The sequence below is a fragment of the Zonotrichia albicollis genome, chromosome Z, assembly GCF_047830755.1.
Source record: "Zonotrichia albicollis isolate bZonAlb1 chromosome Z, bZonAlb1.hap1, whole genome shotgun sequence".
NCBI classification, from domain to species: Eukaryota; Metazoa; Chordata; class Aves; order Passeriformes; family Passerellidae; genus Zonotrichia; species Zonotrichia albicollis.
Window position 1 is genome coordinate 37,869,949 of NC_133860.1, and position 16,086 is coordinate 37,886,034.

The window sequence follows — 16,086 nt, forward strand, 5'->3', positions numbered from 1 at the left end:
CAAGCATTGGAATAGGTTGTGTAGGAGGTGGTGGAGTTACCTGGAAGTGTTCAAGAGGTGTTTGGATCTCATGCTGGGTGATGATTCAGTGGTTTAGAAGTTACAGTGGTGGTGCTGGGTGGATGGTTGGACTGAATTATCTTAAAGGTTTCTTTGAACTATGATGATTCTGTGGTTCCAATTCAAGTTCTCTCTTGGTGGTCTATTTGCCTATTAGTTTATTCTCCCTAAGTACTAAGTTTTAATGGGACCTAGTCCATTCACTTAGTTCCCACTTTATGCCACTGGGATTTTATCCTAGGCTACTTGCTCTGCCTTATCCTTCAAGTAGAATGATGTGCATCCTGCACCCCTCCTTTTGCTGGGAATGCTGAAGTGGGTGGAAGAACAGTGGTGCAAAGTCCAGGTGTGACTGTGTCTCATAATTGAGTTTCAGAGCAGCAGTGGCAGGGAAAGCCAGCACAGCTTGCTTCTAGTGTTCTCACTTAAAACACGATATTCAGGGGGCTTAAACTGGGTTGTGACAACCCTGCATCATATGTTTCTGCAGATACAGGCAGCTTGAACAAATTTTGGCCTACAGTCAACAAACAATATGTTTTTCATACAAGAAGATGTTAAGCCTAGATCATAAACATAATTGTAAACTTACAGAGACAGTATTTTTTTCTGTAGCATATCTCTAGAAACTTTTGAATATTACTGTGTGGTATTTTAGAATATCTGTCTGAAATAGATACTAGGTGTGGAAAACTTCAGCCTCTGTAAGAAAGTTAATAAAATTGTAAGATAAAATTCTAGCTTCATGGTCATCAGACATTTCAGATACCATGCAGTAAAGCTGGTAAAGTTTTCTGATGGTGGTCTTGTCTCAGCTGTTCATAGCATGTGAAATCCTATATCAGTTTACTTGATAATCATATGAATAAAGGTTTTACAGTTTCATATGTGATAAGAGCTACTGCCAATTATTTAAATATTCTTTCTCCATTTGTATATGGAAAATGAAATAAGATTTGAAAGTGAAGATCAGAAAATAATTTATTGCTTCTCATTATTCAGACCTGTGTATGTATATGTGTGTCTTAGATCATTGTACACACAAACACACTTACGCATTCATATGATTAAAGTTACCTGTTTTGAAATTGCCTTGTCTTGCTAGTAAGTGGAGGAGAAGCTGTTTATCTGTCACTGCAGCAGGTCAGGAGATGATAACGTTGTCATGACAAAAGTAAATAGAAGTCTTGGCACACAACATCGTGCTGTTGGCTGCTTTAGTGCCAAAGAATAACATGTAAGAGATACATCTGGGGATGGCATGTAAGATGAGGAGAGTTAAGCCTGAAATAGCATGTACTGTTTAGTTATTGGTTCAGGTTTTTGGGCAGGTTTGCAGCATCCTGTGACTTTGGGCTAATAAAGTTAGGCAGCTTCAACAGTTCATGGGTTCACTGTTAAGTCCTTTGCAGTAGGTTGTACATGATGAAGATTGTTTCATGAACTGTGTAAAACTAAGATTGTTTCCATAAGACTGGAAATTCTAAAGATACTTTATTTCAGACACGGTGCACCTGCTCATTTTAGCTGCAGCAGTTTTGATGCTTGCAAAATGAAGCATGGTACCAAATTTCTCAAGCTGTCTTCAGAAGCTGTCTTCTGGGTCAGGATATTGACTTTACAAGTTCTGAGTAGCCTGAGGATTTAGGACAGGAGCTTTGTGACTCAACATGTAGTCTAAAATTCCACGGTGTTATGTTTGGTTGCAAAACAGTCAGGAAATTAGCTATCTCAGCAGTCTGCCTGGCCTCTACAGATATTTGTGACAGAGCTGACCTACTGGAGGAAAAAACGTATTTTATTACGTTAATGACTGATGGCTGTTACTCTGTTAAGGATTGCACCTATAGGCACAAACGCCTCGAAGAGCGCAATAACTATGAACTGATGTTTTAGTATGAATTTATGCCAGTAGGGAGAGAAATTGTGTTAAAAAATCCCACTCACATTGTTTTAATAATCTTCTTTGCTCCTTTCAATGTATTTCTCTTTTTATACTCTATAAAAGGTAGTAAAACAAATGTATTCCAAGGGACTTGGGCGTAGCGTTTCGAGTTTCTATTCCTTTTGTTCATTTGTGTTCCTTGTTGAGGCTTGCCTTTTTGGTATAAGTGATAGTTGTAATATAGTTAGTTCCCACAGGAGAATGTTTAATTTCTGAATTTGAAACAATTGGATCAATGAAGCTCAGATTTTTTAAATTAAATTTCAATTTAATCTTCATTCTAAAGCTAGTGATTTTTAAAATTGTATTTTCCATAAAACACAGAACATATATATTGATTAGAAATACTTGAAGTTATTATTTGAGAAGTAAAAAGTGTAGTGCAATATATTTACATGGTTGTCATAGATTTTTGTAAGCAAACACATGCGGGAAGATAGTCTTCTCTCTGAAATCTTATTTTTGCTTCTTATAGGACATTTCACTCAGTATTACATGAAGTTTTGATGGGAAATAATATATTATCTATATAAATTTTTGCTCTAAAATAGTGACATGCAGTTCCATTGCTTACATTGTGTTACACTATATAAGAATCAGAACAGATTAATAGAGTACTATTAGTAGAATAAAGAGGTACTGTTCTTAGTAGGAACATGCCATATATGTGGAGTTACAAGAAGCAAAGGAACTTTTTATGTTAGACCCTAAGGAACCAATTTCAATAGAGAAAATGATGACGATTATTTTTCCTCTAGGAATTTGATCCTGAAGAGTTTTACTATCTTTTGGAAGCAGCTGAAGGCCATGCTAAAGAGGGGCAAGGCATTAAAACAGACATCCCTCGATACATTATTAGCCAGCTGGGTTTAAATAAAGATCCTCTGGAAGGTAAGTGAATCTCCTGGTGCAGCTATAGGTTTCTAGGTTCTTCCTTCTCAATGTGTTCTATCATTCTGATACCTGAAAAGGGTCAAGTTAAAGATGGTAGCAGAGCAAGTGTTTTCTGACATCAACTGTACTCTCCCAAGCTCAAACAAACACATTTAAAAGGCCATCTCTTCTGAACAGGATCTTTTTTTTTTTTGCAGATATCATTAACAAATACACTGTATCAATGATAACCTCTCATCTTCTTCCAGCTTGACAGTGCAGTGCAACTTCGTCATAGCTGGAATTTACTGGGATAATTTGATGGTGACTGTCATCTAAGCACAGTTATGAAGGTCCCTTGGTTGAGCTGTTGTTTGCCTTTCAGTGCTCCCAGGTTCCTTCATCTTGGAGGAGTCTCTGAGAAGACTATCCTGTTAATTTTCCGTGTAATTTGAGTCTGTGTTGGGGGTTTTTGTTGGGAGAACTTGGGTTCCAGTGGAGAGGTTATCACTGCAGAATTTTTCTTTACTGTGAAAGTGGTGAGACACTGGAACATGTTGCCCAAAGAAGTGGTGGTGCCCCATCCTTGGAAGTGTTTAAGACTGGACGGAATGGGGCTCTGAGCAGTGTGGTCTAGTGGAAGGTGACATGGTAACACACCTAGCTGGTAAAGGGAAGCCAATTGATGTCCATCTTCTTGGATTTCAGTAAAGCTTTCAGTACTGTCTCTCCCAGTGTCCTGCTGGACAAGATGTCCAGCACACAGCTGGATAAGCAAGCACATCGTGTGATGGGAGAGTAGCTGGTTCATGGGTCAGGTACAAGGGGTTGCAGTGAATGGGGTGACATCAGAGTGGTGACCTGTCACTAGATGGGTTCCACGGGACTCCACCTTAGGCTCTGTGCTCTTCAGCATCTTCTGAAATGATTGGGGGCAGGGCTGGGAGGGATACGAAGCCAGTTTGCAGATGACAAAAGACTTGAGAGGAGCTGTTGACTCTCTCAAGGGCAGGGAGGCCCTGCAGAGAGACCTTGAAAATTAGAGGGCTGGGCAATCATCAACCATAGCAAATTCAACAAGAGAAAGTGTCAGATTCTTCACCTGGGATGGAGCAACCCTGGATGTACCGACAGATGGGGAATGAGAGACTGGAGAGCAGTGCCATGGAAAGGGCCCTGGGCAAGCTGATGGCAAGCTGAACATGAGCCAGCATTGCCCTGGCAGCCAGGAGGGCCACCCGTGTCCTGTGGGGCATCAGGGACAGCATCAGCAGCCGGGCAAGGGAGGGATTGTCCTGCTCTGCTCTGCTCTGCACCGGGGCAGCCTCACCTGCAGCGCTGGGGGCACTTTGGGTGCTGCAGTGTGAGAAGGACAGCACTGGAGAGTGTCCAGCGAGGGCATGGAGGGGTGAAGGGCACTGAGGGGAAGCAGGATGAGGAGTGGCTGAGGACACTTGGTCTGTTCAGCCTGGAGGAGACTGAGGGGAGACACCATTGCAGTCACAACTTCCTCCTGAGGGGAAGAGGAGGGGCACTGATCTGGTGACCAGTGACAGGATCTGTCTGAAGGAATTGGTGTGAAGTTGTGTTGGGGTGGGGGGGTTAGGTTGGATAAGGTTTTTCATGCAGAGGGTGGCTGGACACTGGAAGAGGCTCCCCTGGGAAGTGGTCACAGCACCAACCTGACTGGGTTCAAGAAGCGTTGAACAATGCTCTCCGGCCCATGGTGTGACTCTTGGGGGTGGTCCTGGATGGGGCCAGGAGCTGGACTTATCATCCTCTTGGGACCCTTCCAGCTCATCTGATACTGTGATTCTGTGTCCCAGGCCCTGGTGGAAGGCTTAGAGCAAGATGATCTTCAGGGTCTTTTCTAACCCAAGGCATTCTATGGTTTTTTGAAGGACAGCATTGAAAAAACTAGAATTACTTCTGTGTCCTAGCCAGATCATCTTTGCCTCCCTGAGACCAGGTTCTAACAGTGGTGACAAATAGAAATCGGTTCATTGTATTCAATACTAATTCTGCAACTTGGAAGAAATTGGCAGAAATGCCATAATGGAAAAATGATCCTAGCTGGTGCCAATTAGCTTGTCTGTTGGTGTTACCAACCAGGACTTGGAAAGGGCTTGATAGCACAAAATCATAGCAAAAAACTATGATAAACCTTTTTTGTGCTAGCTTTCATGATGTTAGAACATATGTTATTAAATTAGAGTAGTATATTGTGTTTTAAAACCCTGCTGCTGAGCTAAAGCAAAGTTCAGCACTGCTAGTTGTATCAGGAATTTGGTTAGTTCTAATTCAGTTAGATTGAGTATTGTTACAGATTATATTAATGTTATATTAACAAATCTAAACAAAGTCAAGCCTATTATTAGTCCACTTCCTATCTTCACAGAACTTCCTCATCCAAATTTAGAATTATTTTTTGTCTGAGATACAGATTAACAGCTTTGATGCTTTTTGTTTATATTTGGACTGCAGCAAAGGAAGCCAGACAAATTAGGAAAATACGCATAAATACTTTTTCCTTTTGGTTTTGGAAAAAATCAAGAAGTATTGAAATTCTCTGCAAGATAAACATTGTCTTCAGGATTTGGTGAGCTGTTGGTCTGTCCTAAACTGACAATTCATCAATTCATCATTGATCAAGTATGCAAGATTTAGTTTGGAGTGTGGGTTGAGAATTTTGTATTATTGACTCTGGTTCTGCCAGTTGAACCTTATCTTTCTCATTGACTCTTCCTTGCCACTTGGATAAAAGTGTTCCTAAGCAGTAGTCAAGAATCTGTCACTACCCATGTTTAATAACAACTTTGAATTGGGTTTTGGACAGTTTATTTTAAGAGAAGTCTAGAAACAAATGCCTATATATAAATAAGGAATACTGCTTTCTTTAACTAACTATTTGTTTAATGGGAGCATACTTCATCTAGGACACATCTTACTATATTTCATAAACTGAATATTAATGAATATAAGAACTTCAAAGCATTCAAATGATAATTGAAATGTTGGGGTTTGGTTTGTTTTTTCTGAAGGGAACAATGTTCTGTGTGGTTTGACACTAAATACTGAGGAGTGTATGACCTATGGATTACTGATTTTTGGTTCAATTGGAGATTTGAGAAATTGAATTATTTAGTGGTTTGGGTTTTTTTAAGATTAATGTATAGGATTATATGTAGTAGGTAATTTAGGCCATCTGATTTGTGTTAATGCTTTCCTCCCACACACCAAAAAAAGTAATATTTATAAGCAGTATAAATCACTGTGCAATGACTTCTTAGATGATCTAGTTTTGATGTTAATGGATGTCTCTATATATAGAGATGCTACTTAAGCAGCAATGAAAGAGGGACACTGTGGGTTTGTGCCCTGGAATTAGTGGTTTACTGAGAGAATTAATGGGAGCACTGCATTCATTACTATAAAAATATCCTGGGAATATCATCCTCAAGAACTTTAAAGCCCTTTTATGTAAAAATAGAAAATTTTAAAAAGCAGAGCCAAGTTTTTCAAAACAAAAAGAGTGCACTGCAGTTGCACTACTTACTTATCCTGTAACACAGAATTATATTTTCAACCAAGATGTTAATTTGTGTCTTCAATGTTCATGCAAAGGATTTTCTTTCATCTGCAGGAAAAAGCAACCTACTTTAGATCTTTCTCTCCTTGCTTCCTTTGTTTGCTGTCATAGCTGTAGTGTCCTTTGTTTGAGTGAAATGATGCTTGTATTATTTGGTGATGATGCTAGATAAATTTATACTTTAGTGAAAGCAATACCACAACAGATTAATCACTTAGCAGAGAGAGATGGCTGCATTTCTGAAGAGTTCCCTGGGGAGAAATTTCTCCCCATGTTTTTTAAATTACCATCTTTACCTTTTTGAATCATGAGCCTTCAGAAAAGGTTTAAATCAATGGAAGAAAAAGGACAGATGTTTAATGGTATTTAGATGGGCTTGAAAAATCTCTTCAGGCACTGCAAAATGGTTCCATAGATCCCTGTTTTGCAAGCTGACTTTTGGTTCCATCCCATTAGTACCTACTGCTTGCAAATAATATGGATTTCTCAGATAATGGTTATTTTGCAGAAGTTTTGTTTCAAAAAGGATTGTTTTAATTTGTTATTTATGAAAGTCATTTCAGTTGAGAAGGCTGTCAAAGTATATTACTCCAGCTCTCTTGGTCCTTGCCTGTACAATAAAGATTTCATCAGCTCTTGTATTCTGAAAGCCCTGTGTTCACAAAACTGTGACTTTTGACTGGAAAATCCACTTCAGGTTCAGCCTATATAAGATTTTTCTTTAAGATTTTGTTTGTTCTAGTGGGGATATTTTTCACTGTTTATGGACTTAATTTTTGGAATATTTTTTAGCTTGTTTAACACTTTAAAGATCTGTTTGGATTTTGAAGTGACACTTGAATTTTTTCTGTTTCTTACAGTTACCATGTTTTGGTTTGTATAGTGGTTACAAATGACAGTTACTCCTTAAATCTTTAGCTGTTCCAAAAGAAAATTATCTGTGTGCTTAATTTGCTTTAAAAATTGCAGAAAGTGTTGCAGAGCATTTCACTTTTAATAATAATTTCTTTTTATATAGAAAAATCCAGTTTTGGTATTTTGTGTGAATATTCAGTTATATTTCATCATCATAAATTCAGTTAACAGTCTTGAGATAAAAACTAGTCTTGCAAATTTTATGTGGTCTTATTTCTGATTCGGAAGACATAATTGTAATAGAATTTGCATCTTTGGCTATGTAGGATACATAGTTAAATATGTGTATGGGCCTTTTAGTGACTGGCTGTCCTGTGTGGCTTTTTTTTACCCAGATGAATTCTTGGTTACTACCTACTCTGAAGAACAGACTGGGATTGGGAGCTCTGCAGCATAGGTTGACAGGAGCAGAGACAATCTGATAAAGTTGTAGGCTTCTAAAATCTTATTTTCCCAGAGAATTTATCTGTGTTAGTGACTGTAAGTGATAAGCTTCCATGAAAATGACTTTTAGCTTGTTCTGGTAAGCTTAGCAGCATTTCTTTGTAGAAGAAGCAAACTATTTGGAGTCCTGTCTTAGGTTTAAACTAGAAGCTTTTGCTGTAACTGTGAAGGAGCCCAAGGATGGGGCCTACTGTTAGCCCCTCAGAGGGTGAAATCCTCAGGAGTTTCAGCAGATTAGTGCCGTCTTTCCCTTAGTGCACACTTTGCGCACAGCTCTTGGAATTCCCAGGTCTCAGCAGTGAAAATGATACTGCTTTTCATTGCTTCATGGCTAATCTTCATTGCTTCAGTGGAAGATTATTACATAGGCACTGAATAGCAAGCACTCTTTCCTGAGTGGATTTTTTAACATATGCTTGGAGATGCCCTGAAAGTTATTTTTCAAGTGCTACAGGGTTTGTTTGTTTTGTTGTTGTTGTTGTTTTGCTTTTGGCCTTGTTCTTAATTTTTTAATTTTTTAAAATTTTCTATTAAGTATTCCAGAAAGATGTCACTTCTTATGTTTTCTGTGCTTCATTTAGTTTTTTACTTTCCATAGTTTAAAATGAAGTTTTTAATTTTTCTTTCCAGAAATAGCTCAGCTAGCTAATTGTGACAGTGGGACAGCAGACACTCTGGAAACAGAAGAATCGATAAATGTAAGCTTCCCTCTTATGTTGCTTCTTTTGCTGAATGTGAACAAGGAAAATCTGTTGTGTTCCCCCAACCCTACCTGTTCTGGTTTCTCCTGGTATGTGCGAACAGATTGAGTAAACATTGGTTAATACTCAACGCTAACTCTGTGAAGCTCGTCAGGCAGAAGGCTTTCAAAAGGTATAACCAAGCCTTCTGCCTATTTTTCTAGACATCTCAGTGTCTTCATATTCCACAAAGTTAGTGTTTACCATATGGCAATAACTTTACCACAAAATCCACCACTGCTTTCTTTTTTTCTATTAAATCAATGTGTTCTTTTTTTTTTTTTAAGAAGTATTGGTAAACTGTTTAATAAAACAATGTATTTTAAAGAGGTTTTAAAACAGTCCATTTACAGAGGCAACTAATGATGAAATTGAGAAATTCTTAACAGATCCAGTGAAGAGAGAAGGAAGAAATGAGTATGCTAGCAAATAGGCTGCATTCAGAAAGTTAGTTTACAGTTGGAAAGGTTGTGCATCATTCTTCTGAATCTGTTTTTGAAAACACTTGCCTACCACGTTGTGTATCTTACAATAGTATTTTGTTAGATGTTTGCTCAGGATGACAAAAGTAAAGCAAGTTGGACGCGTTGATTTTGAGCTTAAATGCGATTATTTTAAAATCTTATTTTTAAAAGTTGGTTCTTACACCTTGGATTTCAGTCAACAGAGTAGATGAAGTTACTACAACCTAGTCTTCATTTTCAGTGCAAGTGGATAGTGAAAACAAGAGCAGTTTTAGGGGATGTCTAGGTATTTCAGTGGTACTTTAACAAGTATTTACAAATGTTATCAGGCATGGGTTATCTGTTAGACCTGTTCTAATACATAGGAAAAAACATCATTCTCTGGTACATGTCATGTTATATTGGGATATTTTCTTATATTTGGCAAAGTGCCACTTGTGAAGGATTCTGCAATTGACATAGAAGATATTTTTGCTGCTTTAATTCATCTACATTTGAAATATTTTATTAGACCTGAGCAGCATTTACTGACAAACTGGGGAAAGGACAAAATAACTAGAAGGCTTAAGGGAAGGCCAAAGTACGTAACTGAATCTAAGGTGCAAAGTGGCTCAACGTTACCTAAGCAGTTGAAATTGTGAAGTTACTTGTCTTGTGCAAATGCTGAAGAAATTCAGAAAGAATAATGTGGTATAATGAAGGAATGTAAATAGGGGAGATGGTGAAATCACCAAAGAAAACTATGGAGGGTATATTTGGAAACATCTCAAAATGTAGCTGTGGAATAAACACACATGGGGAGTGACAGGAACCATCTGTAACTTCCAAGTGCTCACAGACATCATAAATACCAATTAGAAAGAATCCTGTACTGACAGACAAGTGGGCTGAACAATTACTAAGTCCTCTCTGTTACTTCCTGTGTAGTTCATTATATTAACATTTCACTAGTCTTGCACTGAATTTTTTTTAGCACTTAATTGAAAATGTTTAAACCAGCTCTACTTTCAACTTCCAACTGTTACTAAACTGCCTGGGTAAGGATCATGGAATTTCTTAGAGATTCAAAAGACATTTGAAAAAGATCTTGTGGTTTTGGAAGTCTGCATTTGGAGTCCGGTGCCTTCATCTTTTCCCCCTGAACCCCAATTCTAATTCACACATCTTCAAGATTAATTAAAAATTTAAACTAGAAAAAAGGTTTTGCCATACTGAGGGCAACTTGGTGTTGAAAAAGTTCTGACAAAGAAGTAGATTAAAGTGGCCTCTTTAGGGGTAGAACTAATGTGTTTTTATTTTCCATCTTTTTCTCTTTAATTTTGTCTCTTTTCACCATCCTCCCTGTTATATCACGCTCTATCCTAACATTAGTTTGAAGTGTGCCCAGTTTATTTGAGTGAACAAGGGCTCATCATCAGTTTGCTGCTACCAGCTGTAATACAAAAGTCAGATTTACTAGAATGGGAAGGCAGTGTCCAACGAGTGCCATGTGGAATTCACAGAAGTCCATGACTCAAGATAAGAATTGCCAGTAGCTACTTTATCAGAAGCCTTGGTGACTGTAACCTGTGCATGGAGAGAAGTGGACAGTTTGCTGCAGTGCAGCAGATACCTGTTTCATGAAAAAGCAGCTCTGTTTCTGGAGCCCCTTGGTCCCTCTCCGTGTTGGCTATGTGGCTGGCTGTCCAGAACTTTTACCTGGTTCATCAGTGTGACAGCCTGGTGATAGTTGGTTTTTTGTTTGGGTTTTTTCTCCCCAGTTCTGAAAAAAAGTATTTTATTAACTTTGTTCATTCTCATCTCTTACTTTGAAGAGCTCTAATACCTCACTGAAGCTGCAGAGGAAGCCTCGGGAAAGTGATTTTGAAACAATTAAACTGATTAGTAATGGAGCATATGGGTGAGTAATCTCTGACTGTGGCAGCTCTTTTGCATTTTAGTTTTGCTTATTTTCCCATTATTTCTTATTTCAGGGTCTTTGTATCAGAGAGTGAGTTTGCACTCTGCTTTTTTCATTTTGCATTCTTGTTTTGTTTTTAGTATTTTAAGTTGACAAGATTTTGGGAAGTTTGCTAGGCAATAATGAATTACTCTGTGCTGCACTAAATTAAAGTACTGAATAGTACATCAGAAAGATTTTTCAGAATCGGCTAGCACGCCAAAGATGAAATGTGAATAAATCAAAGGGCAGATTTAAGCTCACCTTTATAATACTGTGCTTATGCAGATGTGAGAGAGAATTACATATCATCTGTAGGGAGACAGATGGTTAAAAATGAGTGCTTACTTGATCTAGAAGTATAGAATAGAAATTTGCAATAGAAACAAATTCACTGAAGTAGGGCAACAGTCTTCTGTTACTTTGTGGATGCCATTCTAGTTCTCAAATTTTAACCAATTAGCTTTAAAGGAATTGCTATTTCGTGGTTTGTTTCTGGATACTTGGAGAGTGCACAGCTTATTGCCTGGTGATACGTAAGTCATCTGAAGGTACCCTAGAAGACCAAGAGAAAATTCTGTATCTCTAAATGAATACAAAATATTTTCTGGAAGTACTGTGCAGTGGTGGTATCTGTCTTCAGTCCCCTTTCTGATCCCGTACTATTGGTTAGATCCTTGTTTGGCTCCTCCTCTGCACTGAAACATGTCAAGACAGGAGCTGCTGTGTGTAACCTGCAGGAACAAGAGGGATGTAAACTAGCTCAAAAAAGAGAGGTTTCCATCTTGAGGTGAGGAGCCCACTGCCAAATCTTGGCAGAGAAGGAGGGTGGTGCTGCTTTGCAGCACAGACCCCGTTAGACTGACTCTGCTTGAGGTGGGAAGTGGTGTCAAGCTGCTAGGATGGAGCACTCCTTGAAGGGATCTTTGACATAGGAGAAAAAGCACCTGCAGTCTACTCACTGGAGTTCTGTGGGCCTGCTGAATGGCCTGAGGCTGTTGGGCTTTCTTGGATGAAATTTAGTTCAAGGGTAGCCATGAGTTCTGGAACAGGAGGCATTTAGTACTGCCCAGACTGTTGGCCGTGGTAGCTTGTATGGAGGCCGCTTGTGTCCAAGGCATTTTTTCATAACTCAGCAAAAGTCCCAAGCAAAATTTAAAATTAAAATTTTACATTAAAATTATATCAATATTAAAATACTGTTTCTTACTAGTCAAGCTCAATTAATTTTCTCAGAACTTCTTCGCAGACAAACTTGCTGCTTACCATATCTCACCTTCTCCCAGTTACCCCAGTATCTCAAAATCCTGCCTCTCAGCAGTTAGCAGTAGATGCTACTCCCCTCCCTGGCTGCACCCCTTTCTCCTTCCCTTGGCAGATGTGAAGTCCCCTCCATTCCTCCATCTCTTTTTCTTACTGGAGGATAAAAGGAACTGTGTGGGATAGGATCTCGTTGGAGAAAGAGGTTCCAAGAGTCACTGAACCTTTCTGAGTTTGGAGCAGTTTTCCAGGTGTTGAGGGATGGGGAGAGGAGGGAGCAGCTGCAGCTCATCATACAGCAGAGTGAGGCCTGGTGCCTGAAGGCAGAGGTTCACTCGAGCTGCGTGTGCCTCTTGCTCCATAGGTGTTACAGCCAGAAGGAAGCTCAAAGAGCCTTTTAGAAATACAGACTGGAGACAACTGTCCACCTGAAACTAGAGACCAAAAGGGATCTGCAGAGATGGAAAAGAACAGATGAAAAGCCATGGTCTTCTGTGCCACACATGGTTTTTCCTTCGTGTTTGTGGCAGGGAAAATCAAGGCTTATTGATGATCTTTTAAGTGCCAATAATACACAAAATTGTCAATGCAGTGCTTGGAAATTGAATGAGACCATGGTAATTATTTGAAGAAAAGAAAGGTGCTAGAGAATAACCAGCTTGGAGTATATCCAGATTCTTCATTATCTGGATCATTATTTTCATTAGCAAGTGTAAAAACAGGGGTAGGCTGCCAGATTATATTGCCATAGTATTAGTGGAAATTAAAAAGCTCATCTCTTTAGTAGAGTGATATTACTTCCATCTTTAAGGAAGTAATAACAAAGTAGATTTTGTTGGTTTTTATTTTTTTTTTCAGATGGTTACTTAGAAGAAAAATCAAAAATGAGAAAACAGCCTGTAGTGGGTTGACTCTAGCTGGATTGTTGACACCTGCCAAAGCTACTCTGTCACTCTCCTCAGCTGGACATGGGAGAGAAAATACAATGAAGGGTTTATGTGTTGAGATAAAGACTGGGAAAGATCACACATTAAATACCATTATGGGCAAAACAGACTGGAATTGAGGAAATTAACTGAATTTATTGATAACAAAGTCAGAGCAGAATAATGAGAAATACATTGAGACCTTAAACTCCCTCCCCCCTCCCACCACTCCAACCTTCCCAGCCTTGCCTCCTCCCCACAGCACTGCAGGGACACACAGAATGGGGATTATGGTGAGTTCATCACGTGTTGTTCCTGCTGCTGCTCAAGGAGGAGAATCCTTCCTCTGCTTGTGGTCCTTCCCGTGGGAGACGGTTCTCCATACATTTTTTCAATGGGAGTCCATCCCACGAGCAGCAGCCCTCCCCAGAGTGTTGCAATGTGGGGTGCAGTTCTTCAGGCACAGCCTGTTGCTGTGGGCCTCTGCCAGGGTCACAAGTTTTACCAGGAAACCAGTTCCACTGTGGGTTCCTGTAATCTTTCCACTACCCAAACCTTGCTATACAAACCCAATACATGGAGAGGGAAAGAAACACAGTGAAATGTGCAACAATAAACTTCTAAAAGTGTTCACTCATTTTTAAAAGGGATTTTAGCACCTGTACAATACTGTAAATTGAGGAGGCTATCTGTGTGCTTGAAAATCTCTGCTACGTCAGACTGTAAAATCAACAGACCATTTTTCTAGTCTTTATTAAAGTAGAGTTTTCTTTTTGCTGTTGGCAACAATTCAGTTGATGGTTTATTTACTCAAAAGTTATGGTCAAGTTTAAAGGAAAACACATCAAGATAATAACCTAAATGTTGTGTAATCCATCTATGAAATGGAGTGTAATAAACCAGTAATACCTACTTCTTATAAATATAAAGCAAGAAACTATCCTGAAGGCATTGATTGTAGTTTATGTACAAGTACAAGTAGTTGAAACAAAAGTTATTGTTATGCTACAGTTGTGTTTTCCCTCCTGTGTTTTTCCAGGCTGTTAATTTTTTGAAATAATGTAAGTATATGTGAATTCTGCCTGTGCTTCATTGATTCATTCTCTAAAATATGTCAGTGGGCATATTTTGTGCTCTGACTTACCAAAGTATGTTGTTGTAATATTTTACTTATTTTGAGGCTATAATGGAAGGCTTAAATCTGAACTAATTAAAGAAAACCCTGTAATATTCTTTTCCTTTGCTGTGGTGTTTTTTCCTTTATCAGTGAAATGGAAAGCTTTGATTACTTGACAGAGTAGTTGTTGGTCTTGGCATGTTATAGCAGAGATTTGTCAGATATGTTAAATTTGATGAGTTTAAATAAAAGCTATTGGTTTTGTGAAGGGCTGAGAAAATATCTTAGCAGTTGTCTGCTTTTAATTGATTGGGTAAACTCATCTGTAGTGCAATTAAATGACTGTATAGTACATGAGGTGTAGTAGATGAGGCTGTTGGGAATGGCTAGGAATATACAAGAAGTTAAACAAGCTGTGAATCAGTAAATGTGTAGGATTCTGGCCAAGTCATTAATGGCTTCACAAGCTGTCTATCTGACTTTCTTCAGCCAGACAAAACTCTCATTTCCCAAATTTTAAATTTTTACTGCAATCACAACAACATTTTTTTCCACAGTCCAGCTTGTGAGAGGTAGCAGGTAGTAGTGTGCTTCTCTTCAGGTTAGCATCAGCCTGGGTCCCTGAAAAAATTCAACAAAATAAAAATTTCATTTGATTTTAGGGAAGCAAGTGATGTTAGTTCAGTATCTCTTCAATGTATAACTGTATCATTTTCAAGCAAATACTTGATACCACTTTCTCTCCTCTCTGGAATGCTTTTAGTTTTGCAAGGATGGTAGTGTCAGTGTGTACATGACATACTGGCTAATGGTGTTGCTTGATAAATTCAAAACTCGGAAGAAGTGTATCTTGCGCAGCTGCTGCGTGTCATTTGTGAGTAGTGCTTCTGTCCCTTCTCCACTCTGTTGATAGTACTTGCTCATGTATAGTTATGTTTATTTTAGGATTAAGAAAGTTACCAGCTCTAGAATAAAACCCCCTCAGTCAGGTTTATTGATCATCAGCCTGGCAGCCCCTGGTTCAGAAGTAGAAGGGGACAGGTGGAAATGTAACTTTGTAGGTTCACTGAAATAGCACAAGACAGTTTACCCATCAGAATTTTAGACTGCAGTTTCGTTACTAGCTGCGATAAAGATAAAAGGCATTGGTGCTGTTAGGTATGCAGAGGTGGTTTTATTACTCAAAACTGACAACATATTAGAACAGCTAGCACTAATGCCAGTTGTGAGAGAAGGATCAAAGCCAACACGTTCTCTTTCTCATATGGCCAGCTTCTCATTTCCTTCTAAGCAGACTAGGATAAGTCTGAAATATTGCAAGTAGAAGGCTGGGGTGCATTGTCTGAGAGCTGCAGAGCTTTAGGTAACATTTCCTTCTGCCCCCAAATAACTCTGATCTGGTCACAGGCATTGCTTTGTTAGGAGGTGTTGCAGTGCTGCTTTTAATTCTGATCTTAAATGACTATCTATAAACTTCACCAAATAATATCAACCACAGCCTCACAAGCAGCTTCTCTTTGCTGGAGGCAACATGAGACATAATTCCAGGGTAGAACAGAATTTAGCAGTCTCTTCTCAGGAAATTGCTGGTAAAAATGAAACAAAGTTCCTGGTCAGCAGGTATAATTTTTACGCAGTAGGTACAGTACCTGTGTCTCCACAAGGAGTTCAGGCTCCTCTGACAGATTAAAATATAGTGTCAGCTATATTTGCCTTAGCACTGAATGTAAACTAGGTTGTAAAATGGCTCTAAAAGTTGGAGTTATTGGAGAGCTGTGAACTAGGCCTGAAACCTGTCTATGTGATTTTTTTTT

General features: G+C 38.8%; 1 protein-coding gene across 19 annotated transcripts in view; it reads left to right on the forward strand.

The window, feature by feature from the left end:
- Window positions 1-16,086, forward strand: part of MAST4 (microtubule associated serine/threonine kinase family member 4) — a 291,175-nt gene that overhangs the window by 231,375 nt on the left and 43,714 nt on the right. For all 19 annotated transcript variants that reach the window (XM_074533260.1, XM_074533261.1, XM_074533264.1 and 16 more), the window contains 3 exons: window positions 2,764-2,896; window positions 8,457-8,524; window positions 10,845-10,930. In XM_074533260.1, coding sequence (XP_074389361.1) covers window positions 2,764-2,896; window positions 8,457-8,524; window positions 10,845-10,930 — 287 coding nt within the window. The remainder of the gene's footprint in view (window positions 1-2,763; window positions 2,897-8,456; window positions 8,525-10,844; window positions 10,931-16,086) is intronic.